Source organism: Dothidotthia symphoricarpi (assembly GCF_010015815.1).
Source record: "Dothidotthia symphoricarpi CBS 119687 unplaced genomic scaffold P153scaffold_3, whole genome shotgun sequence".
NCBI classification, from domain to species: Eukaryota; Fungi; Ascomycota; class Dothideomycetes; order Pleosporales; family Dothidotthiaceae; genus Dothidotthia; species Dothidotthia symphoricarpi.
The window spans coordinates 40516-52438 of record NW_022985010.1 but is presented as its reverse complement, the minus strand read 5'-3'; the positions used below and the strand labels follow the sequence as shown (position 1 = coordinate 52438).

The 11923-nt window shown below is 49.7% G+C and overlaps 5 protein-coding genes across 5 annotated transcripts; 3 read left to right on the top strand and 2 right to left on the bottom strand.

Moving 5' to 3' along the window:
- Positions 1 to 375: 375 nt before the first annotated feature.
- On the top strand, positions 376 to 2303 carry P153DRAFT_363326 (carbohydrate-binding module family 42 protein). Its single transcript, XM_033667344.1, has one exon. The coding sequence runs from the start codon at positions 655 to 657 to the stop codon at positions 2155 to 2157; it is 1503 nt and encodes a 500-aa protein (XP_033527483.1). The 5' UTR covers positions 376 to 654; the 3' UTR covers positions 2158 to 2303.
- Positions 2304 to 2647: 344 nt separating this feature from the next.
- On the top strand, positions 2648 to 3768 carry P153DRAFT_149433 (methyltransferase). The gene is made up of 2 exons (XM_033662193.1): positions 2648 to 2833; positions 2895 to 3768. The coding sequence occupies exons 1-2, from the start codon at positions 2829 to 2831 to the stop codon at positions 3634 to 3636; spliced, it is 747 nt and encodes a 248-aa protein (XP_033527482.1). The 5' UTR covers positions 2648 to 2828; the 3' UTR covers positions 3637 to 3768.
- Positions 3769 to 4410: 642 nt separating this feature from the next.
- On the bottom strand, positions 4411 to 6323 carry P153DRAFT_149396 (beta-lactamase). The gene is made up of 3 exons (XM_033662192.1): positions 6211 to 6323; positions 5991 to 6099; positions 4411 to 5785 (listed from the first exon to the last, which is right to left on the bottom strand). Exons 2-3 carry the CDS (start codon positions 6091 to 6093, stop codon positions 4647 to 4649), a joined length of 1242 nt encoding a protein of 413 aa, XP_033527481.1. The 5' UTR covers positions 6094 to 6099; positions 6211 to 6323; the 3' UTR covers positions 4411 to 4646.
- A 710-nt stretch (positions 6324 to 7033) lies between these two features.
- P153DRAFT_282095 (uncharacterized protein) lies at positions 7034 to 8218 on the top strand (the record flags this gene model as incomplete). The annotated part of the gene is made up of 1 exon (XM_033663175.1): positions 7034 to 8218. One exon carries the CDS (start codon positions 7034 to 7036, stop codon positions 8216 to 8218), a length of 1185 nt encoding a protein of 394 aa, XP_033527480.1.
- Positions 8219 to 10384: 2166 nt separating this feature from the next.
- Positions 10385 to 11050, bottom strand: P153DRAFT_353510 (uncharacterized protein; the record flags this gene model as incomplete). The annotated part of the gene is made up of 2 exons (XM_033666444.1): positions 10385 to 10719; positions 10885 to 11050. 2 exons carry the CDS (start codon positions 11048 to 11050, stop codon positions 10385 to 10387), a joined length of 501 nt encoding a protein of 166 aa, XP_033527479.1.
- Positions 11051 to 11923: the final 873 nt, after the last annotated feature.

The window sequence follows — 11923 nt, the reverse complement described above, 5'->3', positions numbered from 1 at the left end:
TGTGAAGTGTGATGCGAACTTGCAATACCTACCTCTTCTAGCAATTTGTCAGTTTCGGAGGAACAAGCCTGAGCGGTGTCACATTGTCAAAAGCTTGGCTTCAAAGAGACACTATGTGAGTGTGCATCCTTTCGGTCGTGTTGAGATAGCCAAGCATCGTTTTCCGGCTTGTGTGTGGATGTTGAGTTGATCGATTACTGGTGGAACGTGTTAGGGCTGTCACTTTGGTTAGCGGCATATCCTGATTGGTTACCCCGCATTCACGGAATAAGCTTCGTGCAGAAAAGCTTGTTTATTTTCTCCTTCGGTTGATCCTTCCGCCACGTCGATCTCCACCTCCTATGCATCTTCAGTCACACGGAGAGATGGAAACGCGTGATCTTGGAGAGATAGATGGTAATTGCGGGGCCCGGGATTTGTTTGTTGGTTTTTTCACCGCATTAGTATATGTACCATTTGTATAAGAGTTGGGAAAAATGCTCAATTTATTAGGAAGTCGTGCTATTTCGAATTTGCAATCCGGACATCTTAGCAGGCTGCGAAGACGGTAGTGAAAGAGGCTCAACCTTTTTATCCACGACGTTGAAGATTTTTGTGGATTGGTTCAAACGCTCACGGCCCGTCCCACTTCTCCCGTACCAGTAGCATTTCGAAATGTCTCCACGACCAAGCCTCGCTTTAGGGCTTCTAGCCATGGGCTCTCTTGGCGCAGCGGCTCCATGCGATCTTTACGCCACTGGAGGAACGCCTTGTATCGCTGCACACAGCACAACTCGAGCTCTGTACAGCGCGTTCACGGGTGCTCTCTATCAGGTCAAACGAGGCTCTGACAGTACTACGACCAACATCGCACCGCTTTCCGCAGGTGGTGTCGCCAACGCCGCTGCTCAGGACACGTTCTGCGCCAGCACGACTTGCCTCATCACCATCATCTACGACCAGTCTGGCCGCGGTAACCACCTTACCCAGGCGCCGCCCGGCGGCTTCAACGGTCCGGAGTCCAATGGCTACGACAACCTGGCAAGCGCAATTGGCGCACCAGTCACGTTGAACGGCCAAAAGGCGTACGGCGTCTTCGTCTCGCCCGGCACCGGCTACCGCAACGATGCCGTGAGCGGCTCCGCGACAGGGGACGCTGCCGAGGGAATGTACGCGGTCCTCGATGGGACGCATTACAACGGTGCCTGCTGCTTTGACTATGGCAACGCCGAGACCAACAATCTCGATACAGGGAATGGCCATATGGAGGCCATCTATTACGGTGACAGCACCGCCTGGGGATCTGGTGCAGGAAGCGGCCCGTGGCTCATGGCTGATCTTGAGAACGGCCTGTTCTCTGGTGTAAGCTCGGGCTACAACGCTGGTGATCCTTCCATCTCTTATCGCTTCTTTACTACCGTCCTCAAGGGGGGACCCAACAAGTGGGCGCTTCGTGGCGCCAACGCTGCATCTGGCTCGCTGTCGACATACTACAGCGGCGTACGCCCAACCGCGACCGGCTACAACCCCATGAGCAAAGAGGGCGCTATCATTCTCGGAATCGGCGGCGACAACAGCAATGGTGCTCAGGGGACCTTCTACGAAGGTGTCATGACCACTGGGTATCCAACGGACGCCACCGAGGCCGCAGTGCAGGCCAACATTGTCGCCGCCAAATACGCTACGACGTCGTTGACCAGCGGAACCGCAATCACCGTTGGTTCTTCCATCTCGCTGCGCGCAACCACGGCCGGCTATACGACACGCTTCCTGGCGCATACCGGATCGAATGTCACCACCCAGGTTGTCACGTCGTCCAGCAGCACCGCACTCAAGCAACAGGCCAGCTGGACAGTTCGCACAGGTCTTGGTAACAGCGCCTGCGTCTCGTTCGAGTCGAAGGACACCACTGGCAGCTATATTCGACACAACAACTTCGTTCTACAGCTCAACGCCAACGACGGCACTAAGCAGTTCCACGAGGACGCCACTTTCTGCCCTCAGACCGGTCTGAGCGGCTCGGGCACTTCGATTCGAGCCTGGGGCTATCCTACTCGTTATTTCCGCCATTACGACAACGTGACGTATGTCGCGAGCAACGGCGGTGTTCACACGTTTGACGCTGCTGCATCGTTCAATGCCGACGCGACATGGGCGGTTACCACCAGCTTTGCTTGAGGTATCGCTTGACCTTTCGCTAGGTGTATAAGGGTGGTATTTCCTGTATATATTCCAGTTGTTGAAGGGTGTTCGATAGCAATACAGAAGAGACAAGATGATGAGTCAATTTGCTTTGATGACTGAACTGCTTAATTCGATGTTCAATGTGAAGTAGGAGTTCTAGAATCCATGGAAAATCGGAACAGTAGATACCGACAACGCTAGTCTCAATTTAGTAGTAAATACCGAGGAAGCGGCATCGCCATTTCCAACGTCCGTGGGCGACCGCGATCAAAGACACACATAAGTTACTTACCTTCTTGAATCTTTCTGCGCTCTCTTTATATTCAATCCTTGGTTTCAATTGTCACGTAAAATATATAGGACTACTGGCTGAGTAGCTTTGTATTGGTTAATTGGTATTTCGCTGCTTGAGATCAATTCATTTAGCAATCGACATATTGAATTCGAGACATTATATCGTTGAATAGTTCCCACTCACATGCCACTCAAACGACTCATTCAGACTTGTAAAGTTATGATACTATATATGCTTCGACTTCCTCTTATCTGCTTCGCTTGTCGTCGCTTTGTAGCTGACTGTCATCATCCGCGGACTTGTATTATGTGTACTGGTGACTCACTAAACACCAAATATCCGAGTGACTCACATTTACTATCGGATATAAATGAAGTCAGTAGGTCTCTCTAAAGTTTTTCCATATGATCCTGACAACATCTCTTTTTATATACAGACACTTTTGCTACATCCATAGGAACATCTTTCCTCTTACAATGGCCGAACATACCACTCAATCACCGGAGTTCAGTTCTCACTCTGATCCTCCCAGTGATCTCAAAACGCGCCTGAAAGACTCCTACGACGCAATCGCCTCACAGTATAACGAATGGACAATCCCGCACTCGACCACTCGGCTCCACTTCCTAGACCAACTGCTCAACCGCCTGCCCATCACCACCACCTCGGTGCTCGAGCTCGGCTGCGGCCACGGCGTCCCGGTCACGCAGAAACTGCTCTCCCACCCTAACTTCACCGTCACGGCCAACGACTTGTCCAGCGCCCAGATCGCGCTTGCCCGCAATACCTTACTGCCAAACCACCGCCTTACCCTCCTCGAAGGCGACATGCTCGCCCTGAACTTTCCGCTCGCGACCTTTGACGCTATCGTCGCTATGTACTCTATCATCCACCTCCCGCGCGGCGAGCAAGTCGAGATGCTGCGCAAGATAGTAGCGTGGCTGAAGCCCGGCGGGTGGTTGCTGGCGAACTTCGGGGCGGAAGAGGTGGTGGGCGCGGAGGCGCGGGAATGGTTGGGAGAGGAGAAAGGGTGGATGTTTTGGAGTGGATGGGGGGAAGAGGGAACGTTGAATAAGATTAAAGAGGCAGGGCTGGAGGTCTTTGTGCGGGAGACCAGAGATGATGAGGTGGATGATGCGCGATTCTTGTGGGTTTTGGCTCAGAAAAGTGATGAGTAGACGTGATAAGAATGAAAAGGTAATAGGTGATGATAGGGGCTCTGAAATGAAGATGCAACTCATGAGCCTGTGTCTTGACTCATCATGTGCTTGATTTTGACCAACAGACTGGAAAACTAGGCTACTTTTGTATTTCACCGCTGCCGATGTTTGTCTGAAAGATACTTACTGGGTATCTGGCAAGGGGATGAGAGAACCACACTGCTCAATCGCAACACAGACTATACATGTAGGTAACACGATCTCTCTTTTATAATCACACATCAAGCCGAGCGCAAACGCAGTCTGTGCATAGTAGAGGAGTATTGATCCAATCTCTTGGTGATGGACAGTGCTGATTCCATACGTACCCACCCCCTGATAGCTACATTCTGGTCCACTGATCTACCAGAAGGTACATATCGTTTCTCGATTGCTTTTTCCGTCACATTGCAACGAGCACAAACGTTTGATTCGGAGTATCTCTCAGTCTCTCGCCAGCATTTCATTTTGTAGAGTGGATTCGTCGTCGCGAGGGAGCAGCTTGTGGACGGAGACATGCGACTTATGTCATATTATCGGTCCACTTGATCAACACTAATATCCTCAGATGTTACCATAATCATGGTTTCAAAGTGGACATACAAGTCAATTGTTCTTGCACACCCGCAGGTTCGCCAGTATCATCATCTTTCGAGTAAGCCATCTTGCGCGAAGAAACGCACTGTGAAAAGCTGTTGCTCTGACGCTCTAGGTAAACGATTCTCGAAAGTCCCCATCGCCACATATGTACGAATGATCCTCGTCGAGTTTGGCACTATGTGGGGAAGGTCTAAGGCGTAGGTATAGGACCAACTGATAAGGAATGTTCGATCTATGAGCTATCGATTCGACATGGATCTGCTAATGACGAAAGGAGAGGCCGATTGATCAAGATCAATGTCGAAGCTCAGCTTTTCATGTGAGATCGACAAAAGCAGATGCCAGTGTAGATTTGCTTGTCATTTCCTAAGCGATCAAGATGGTCAGATTCAGTCCGCCTTCTTCCCAAGCCTTTCGACCATCTCCTTCTGAAACATCTTGCTTAGATGCACCGAATTGACCTCTCCAGGAGGAAACAACTGCGTCGCAAAAATCCCACAGGTTCCACTCCCCCGGTCTATCCACCACTTCAGATTAGGTCCACCAACCCACTGCAGCCAGCCCGGCTTGAAACCGTCCTCGCTTTCATGAAGACCTATTAACCCACCGAGTCCATGGTTCCAGGTGCCAGCGTCGGGGCTGCCAACGGCAGGCTCACCTGGAATCATGAGCGTCGCCAGATTAGGGATGGATAGGCAATTGTGTAAGGAAATTTCAGCATTGCCCTCAAGAGAGGGTGTGAACATGCGCTGCACGGTTTGCGATGTGAGTAGTTTACCATCATCGCGAAGGATCGACTTCAGCAATTTGATGTAGTCTTCAGCTGTTCCGAATAGTCCTGCACCACCGAAGTCGTCCTTTGCATCCACGGGCTGCCTGAGTATAGGATTGGTTCCATCGCTGTTGACAAGAGGTTCGTTGGGGGAAGGACGGCTTGTAACAGGCATAAGTCGATCTCCAATGTTGTTGTGTGAGACATGGAACGACGTGTCGTGCATGCCGAGCACGTCGAAGATGTTGCGTCGCAGGTAAGTCTCGAAATCACACTTGTTTGCGCGCGCGACCATGAGACCAGCGACGTCCAGACCTGGTCCATACGCAAATCCTGCGCCAGGTTCGAATATCAACGGATGAGTGAAGCATTCCGCAATGGGACTACGCATAGACTGCCATTCCTCGCCACGCGACATCCTCCACTGCAGCAAGGGAGGCATGAAGTCGTACGTCAGGCCGCTTGTGTGGTTGAGAAGACGTCTTAGAGTGATTCTTTCCTTCGCAGGCGTCAGGATAGGCGAACCTGTGTCCTCCTCTTTGAAAGAGAGGACTTGCGGATTTGCCCATTCAGGTAGAAGGCGTTCAACGTCAGCAGTGGATTCTAGCGAGAATAATCCGCGCTCGACACACTGTAGTGCTGCAATTGTTGTTGCCAATTTCGTGCAAGACGCTATCCACATTACTGTCTTACTTGATACTGCTGGTGACGGTACCACCTTCAGCGTACCGTATGAAGCGACGAAGTCTGGAACATCTGTGAAAAACATTAGCCGTGTCTCGAAGGAAACACCGTGCAATATCTGGCCGGGGCTTTGTCAGAGTTTAGATGCACGCGATTGTAGGATTGCATTGCTACGTAGTGAGGGACAGAACCCAGAGATCTGGTATTCTTGCTCGCTCGTCACCTTGCGCTGGGCCGCTCAGCCATTCCTTGGCAGTGAAGACCACCATGGACTTACTTTCGTTCGCCGATGCTGCAGCGAGCGATACACCAGGTAGCAGACGACCGGGACCAGGCTTGACAGCTCTATGGAATGCCTCCTCAAAGCTTGATGCAGACATGATGATCTTGGGAAGTGAGCAGCGAAAGACTTCTAAAATTTGGTGTCCATGCAGTATTGACGAAAACAGCATGTGACTCGTAGGCAAGGAATATGGTGAAAGTTGATTGTTGCTTACGGGTGTCGCTGGCTACATGTATGTGCTTGCTCGGACCCGCCAGCTGACCCGGCGAACAGTTGTCGTGGCTGTGTAAGCAGAGTTTCTTGAGTCGCGTCGAAGCTACCTATTGCATGATCCTGATGATAGCTGCTGACGTGAGATGACGTGAGATTGAGGATCGGCGGTTAGGAACGCATTGCGTGCAGGGGTCTGCAATCTGAGAAGTCATTGCATACGACCAATACTACATATCAGATCGACGCATGACCAAGTGGGTCACTTCATACTATCAACAATTTGGTAAGATTCCTCTCTCATTCTGCAGACAGGCAGCTAACCCCGGCGTGAGTTGTAGATTTTGATCATCGCGGCTGAGTTGTTGGACATCGTCCGCCTAATTGTACTATGCCCAAAGTAGACGAAGAAGATATTTCCCCGCTATGGACCATTTGAACACAAAATCACCAGGTACACTGACCTAGCGAGTTTGCATTCTCAACAACATTTTGTGAGTTATTGGAAAAAGAACTCTATAGGCTCAACACCTTGTTTACAACCTTCTGTTTTTTTACTCACCTACCTTGCAACCTTGCAGATTCGTTGTCCAACCACTGCTGCCTGGAAACTGTAGGCCTTCATGTCCGTTCCGTTGATGATTCAACATGCTTATCATGCTATCACAGAAATTCAGCGGGATTACGCAGCATTTGATGCTTAAAGCATCAGTGCCTAAAGAGTTGCTTTTGAGAGGTGACTAAGGTTATTGATTGCAAAAGCTATTGTCCACACTATTCAGGCGAACGCAACCGTCATCAGAACGTTTGTCCGAGAGCTTTTGGTTATGAGTCTTAATCACGATAATCTGGTGGTCAAACCTCCCACCACAGCAAATTTGATCAGAAATTTCGATCCAGAGGTTATTCGCGCCGACGCCGAAAGTACTCGTATCATAGTTCATCCCAGATTTCCGCAACTTGTCGAACAGTTCCTGGATCACAAGCGCGCCAGAGGATCAAAGTATGAAAAAGCGCTATACTCTCGAATGTCCGATTGGAAAGAGGAAGTGTCTCGCCTCGTTGAAAAGCGTCCTTTGACCTTCATGAATGGAAATGATTTTACCGTCTTACGTAACGGCGTTATGATCACTGACGGGACAGACGAGTGGGACCGCAATGGCACGGCTGTGCAAGATAAAAATGAGTACCTGACACTGGAAGAATACTTATCGTACGATGAGATCATGTTGTCCTCGCTCATTGGCGTGAGCGGCTATAGCTATTTGATCAACGACGGAAACAGGTACAACAAAGCAGTTCCTGGTCGACCAGGGACATTTGAAGAGCGTGCCGTTATTGTAGGGTTGGTGGGTCCGCGATTTGAGAGGCCAAATAGGATGGATTCGATTTTCATACTACCTTGCGAGTCGAAAGGTCAGGATCCACAACTAAGTACACTCTTCCGATCGTTCTTCGGCGTTGTGAGGAACGAGGTAACGACGTTCGACAAAGAAATGTACATGGCCCGCGTACGGATCACTGTTGAGATATTCCTTCTCGAAGCCAACGATCGCGCAAAGAACGCACATCGAAAGGCTTACGGCTACGTCGTAGGCCTCGGACTTGGTGTTTGGCAACACCATAATGACCAGCCAACCATGTATATCGATACCTTTACCTCCGTTCTTGATTCACTCCATCTCACCAATATCTCAACACTGGAGTTTTCTTGGATCGAAGTTCCACCAACATGCGCCAAGAATCTCGCTGATAGTGCTCAGAGACAAGGCATACGAGCCATCTTTAGCAAGCGCAATCCTGCTGAGAAACTCGACACTGATGAGCTACTCACGTTGAGCTATGCTTGGGATGGGAACGCATTTCCGGGAAATGAGTACTGGTGTGGTTATCTAGCTATGAGTGGCGACCCTGCTGCGGCGTGTATGAGCACGATACCCGAGTTACACAATGCTCTCGTCAATCCTTTTACCGACAGAGTAACTGTTCTCGAGTTTGAGATGACAACATGATGCTCGCATTGACAGTCACAAGGCCAAAGTTGCTCTCGTCCCTTGTGTGTTCTACTGGTGCTGTGATGTTGGACGTGATTGGTTGGAGTGGCCAGATTATGCACTTGACCAAGCGGATCTGCTCGTAGGTAACCCTGGTTGTTGGCAATCCTGACACTTCACGTCGCTAACCATCGTTCTCAAGCGTATCATAAGACGACCTAGCATGGCGACACTAGATTGCAAGGAGCGCAGATGCGAGCGATTCCTTCAAAAATGGGCCAACCGACATGGGGCTTTTACGTCTCCGGCACCTATACGCTCCCGCAAGGACTTAGACATGCGGGCAAAGGAAACGATGAGGACCAGGCCCATGAGGGGACTGCGGGTGAGGAATAACATTGAGCCCGGAGAGAGCAATCTCCGATAGCTGCCTATGGTCCTGCATGTCCCAGTGTCGACTGATCACGACGTACTTGGTAGATGACGCCCGCTTCCAAGCCGTGATGAGCAAGCTGTACGCCCAATTTGCTGACTGCCTGCGCTACAGCCAGCCAGCGCCGTACGGTCAGCAGCTCATCGATACGTTGCGCCTCCAGCCCGCTGAGCGCCTTCCCGGCGGCGCTTCGCTCGCTGACGTCTGCACGCATTACCGCGAATACTACGCTGCCATCATCGACCCGGATAGAATGTACGACCCCAATTATTGGGACGCCCCTGAACACCAGAAATACGGTGCGAAGTACGACTGGTGTCTTGTTATCAACGATGAAGTGTTCTAGAGCATTGAAAGCGGGCCTGAACCAATCGGTCATGTGCCGCCAGCAGGCGTGGAGTCTTACATGCTAGCCTACCAAGCTATGAATGTATTCGTCAAGCTGCTGAGTAAGAATTACACAATGATGGAGAAACCTGAAGTCCTTGCAATAAAGTCTCGTGACAACAGTGAAGTTTTCGCTTGTGAACCTTATGCGCCTTTCCGATGAGTCGGATATTGAGACTTACTACAGCGGAACTGATATAATTGTTGACTATGGTCAGATGTAGAGTAGATTTGGTCATAAGCACTTGCTATAGAACTGGTTCTTGTCTGTTCTTTATACCAGCAAAAGCTTTCCAGGATAGTCATCAGTTGTTCTTTTGACATGTTGCTCAGCATCGACACAATTGCAATTGGGGGTTATAGACTCCGGCCTAGAAAACGCGGCGCTCAAGCGCGCAACAACAGTGCAGAGGTCGGGTTGTCTGTAACCAACAAGACTTATGGACTCCAACCATTATTTCTTTACTTCGAACCGACGCGAATCTATTAGACCATGCTTAATCTAGACCTTCCCCCATCTCCTCTACCTGAGGGCGACGGCCACTTCAAGTGGTGTTCGAAGCTGAAGGCCATGTCTTGTTTTCTAAGTGCACGTCGTAATTTCTTACATCGGAACAAGTGCCCCAGAAGGTAGGTAAAAACCGATACAGATGATGTTCTGCAGGAGAAGAACACGTCACGAAATTGAAGTGTGACGTCTACAAGTTTAATCCACAGGACTACGTTCAGCTCTCCTACAGGTCGCATTTCCTGAAATCTGAAACGTCCATCAAGTCCGACGCGTAAGGTGCTAACTATGATGAGAATGGCGCGTAAGATTGTATGAAGCATTGTCCTCAGCAGGCAACATGTCGTCAATGTACCAAACTCGAAAGTACATCTCGTCGCCTTCATTTCAAGACATCAGTAAAGGATATGATTTAGGTTTTTCCTGTAACAGCTGCATCTGCTACAGCGGCGACGTGCAAAGGCTCTTTAAGGAATTAGTCGATCTTTTTAGTATCATGGCTACCTAGACGAGAAATGTTCGTGAATTAGAAAATGACAAGTTAGATAAGCCTTTATATCCAATTCGATCCACTAACGGTTGCTGTCAAGTATAAATCATGCACTCAAAAAAAAAGATAATCTAGGAGTTGCTGTCTCCAAAGCTCGATTTGGCTTTGTGGGCAGTAGAAGATACGGCTGGAAATTAATTGGTTTATAACGCTTACATCTCTAAGAAATCTCATGATCACAGATACTACAAGACTTGGAGCAAGTAAGACAGTCTTTACCAAACAAATGTAGTGTTTGATCTCTAACAGCAGCTATATATGTAAAATCGATATTGCTATCTCAACCCATATCCATCCCCTAGATGCTCATTGCTCAGTGCACTTCTCGAACTTTCCGTCCTTCCTGCCAGCATGGGTCCAGACTCCGATGAATGTAGCTTCGTCGGACTCAATGGTATGCTGGTAAACGACACGCGCATCGCTTGTGGGCGAGCCACCAGTAAACACTGTCGAATCGTCGTAGTTGAGGGGGAAATGATCAACATTCGTCTGGCCCTTGTAGTCTTCTAGGCCCGAGATACTCTCTGGGTTGGTGAAGAACTGAGGGTACTTGCTGCCTCCCGCTGGGTTGTTGCCATTGTCGCGCAGACGAAGACCGGCTTCAGTGCTTTGCTTGATGTAGTCGGCGGAAAATTTACGGGCTGAAATCCTGTTAGCGCGCTGTGTGATGGCGGAAATTAAGTGGCCCTATCGAAAGACACGCCACAAGCTACGAAAATGTTCAGGCCTGTTTTTGAGACCCTAGACGCAAATGGTTCTTGGGTAGGAATATAGCTTGGGAGAGACGGGTGGTTGGAGCAGCTTACTTGTGTCCTTCGTTTGGCTGGTTTTGCAAACCCAGTCCTTGGGCGGAAACCCGTGAATTGTAGAGGGGATGTCGGTTGGGGGCGATCTGGCGTCTAGTGGGGTTGGGATCGCAGAAACTGCGGCGGCCGTTGCGAGGACGTAGTAGAAGAGGTTGCTGAGCTGCATGATGGGGAAATGCGGGAAGTAGTCTTGCGAAAATGGTGATGTAAAAGGAAGTAGCGATGTGTTAGTGAAGATTATTCTAGTTATCCTTTCGAGCATGTTATATACTGCCGAAGAGATCCTGGACTTGCCATCATAATCAGATCCTCTCACTGCCTCAACCTAGCTGTAAGGTATACCGTGAGATTTCGTCACACGAACAATTATTTGAAGCCCTCAAAGTATATTAAAAGGCATTCTGCCGTCAGCAGTCTCCATAACCGTAGTTCAAGAGGGTTATCTTGGGGTTTTGTCATGTCAGAGCCTCACGAAAGCTGGTTCAGATACTGAGTTTGGACTGCATTCCACGCTCCACAGTCCTAACAGTATTTGCCTCCCTGCTTGGTGCAGCACGCCTGAATGAATGATCTACAATCGGTTTATCCGTACGGCGGTGAAGCTACTGATATATCCTGGGTCAGCCTAGAAAGCCTTGTGGGGGCCAAGCTGTACAAGCATCGCTGGTTGCCCGACACAGCGCCGCGAGTCGCATTATGAATGGAATGCGAGCGATGTTCTACCCTCATTCAGGGATCAGATGAGGTTACATGACAAGTCGTTCGTTTGTTTCTCGCTTGTTCTGACTCGATTGACGTAAGATCCGGTCCGCGACGTTTTAACACTCATACCGCATTCGAAGGCTATATGATAATCAGCGATGACAGCGAAATGGGCATTAGCATTGAGGTTAGGTGCTACCAACCCTCATCTTTCCATAGTGGACGCCAGCAACGAGGCATTCTAGGTGGGACTGATGTCTATAACCGGGACCATTGCACAAACGTACCGCAGATGCCTGCGAATGGGATGCAGCCAAGAATCAAATCCCGGCCACCT

Bases quoted from the DNA above. Each gene is read 5' to 3' on its own strand.
- P153DRAFT_363326 (XM_033667344.1), top strand. From the start codon at position 655: ATGTCTCCACGACCAAGCCTCGCTTTAGGGCTTCTAGCCATGGGCTCT.
- P153DRAFT_149396 (XM_033662192.1), bottom strand. From the start codon at position 6,093: ATGTCTGCATCAAGCTTTGAGGAGGCATTCCATAGAGCTGTCAAGCCT. The intron at 5,786-5,990 runs GTAAGTCCATGG...TGTTTTTCACAG, and splicing joins TGCAGCATCGGCGAACGAAA to ATGTTCCAGACTTCGTCGCT.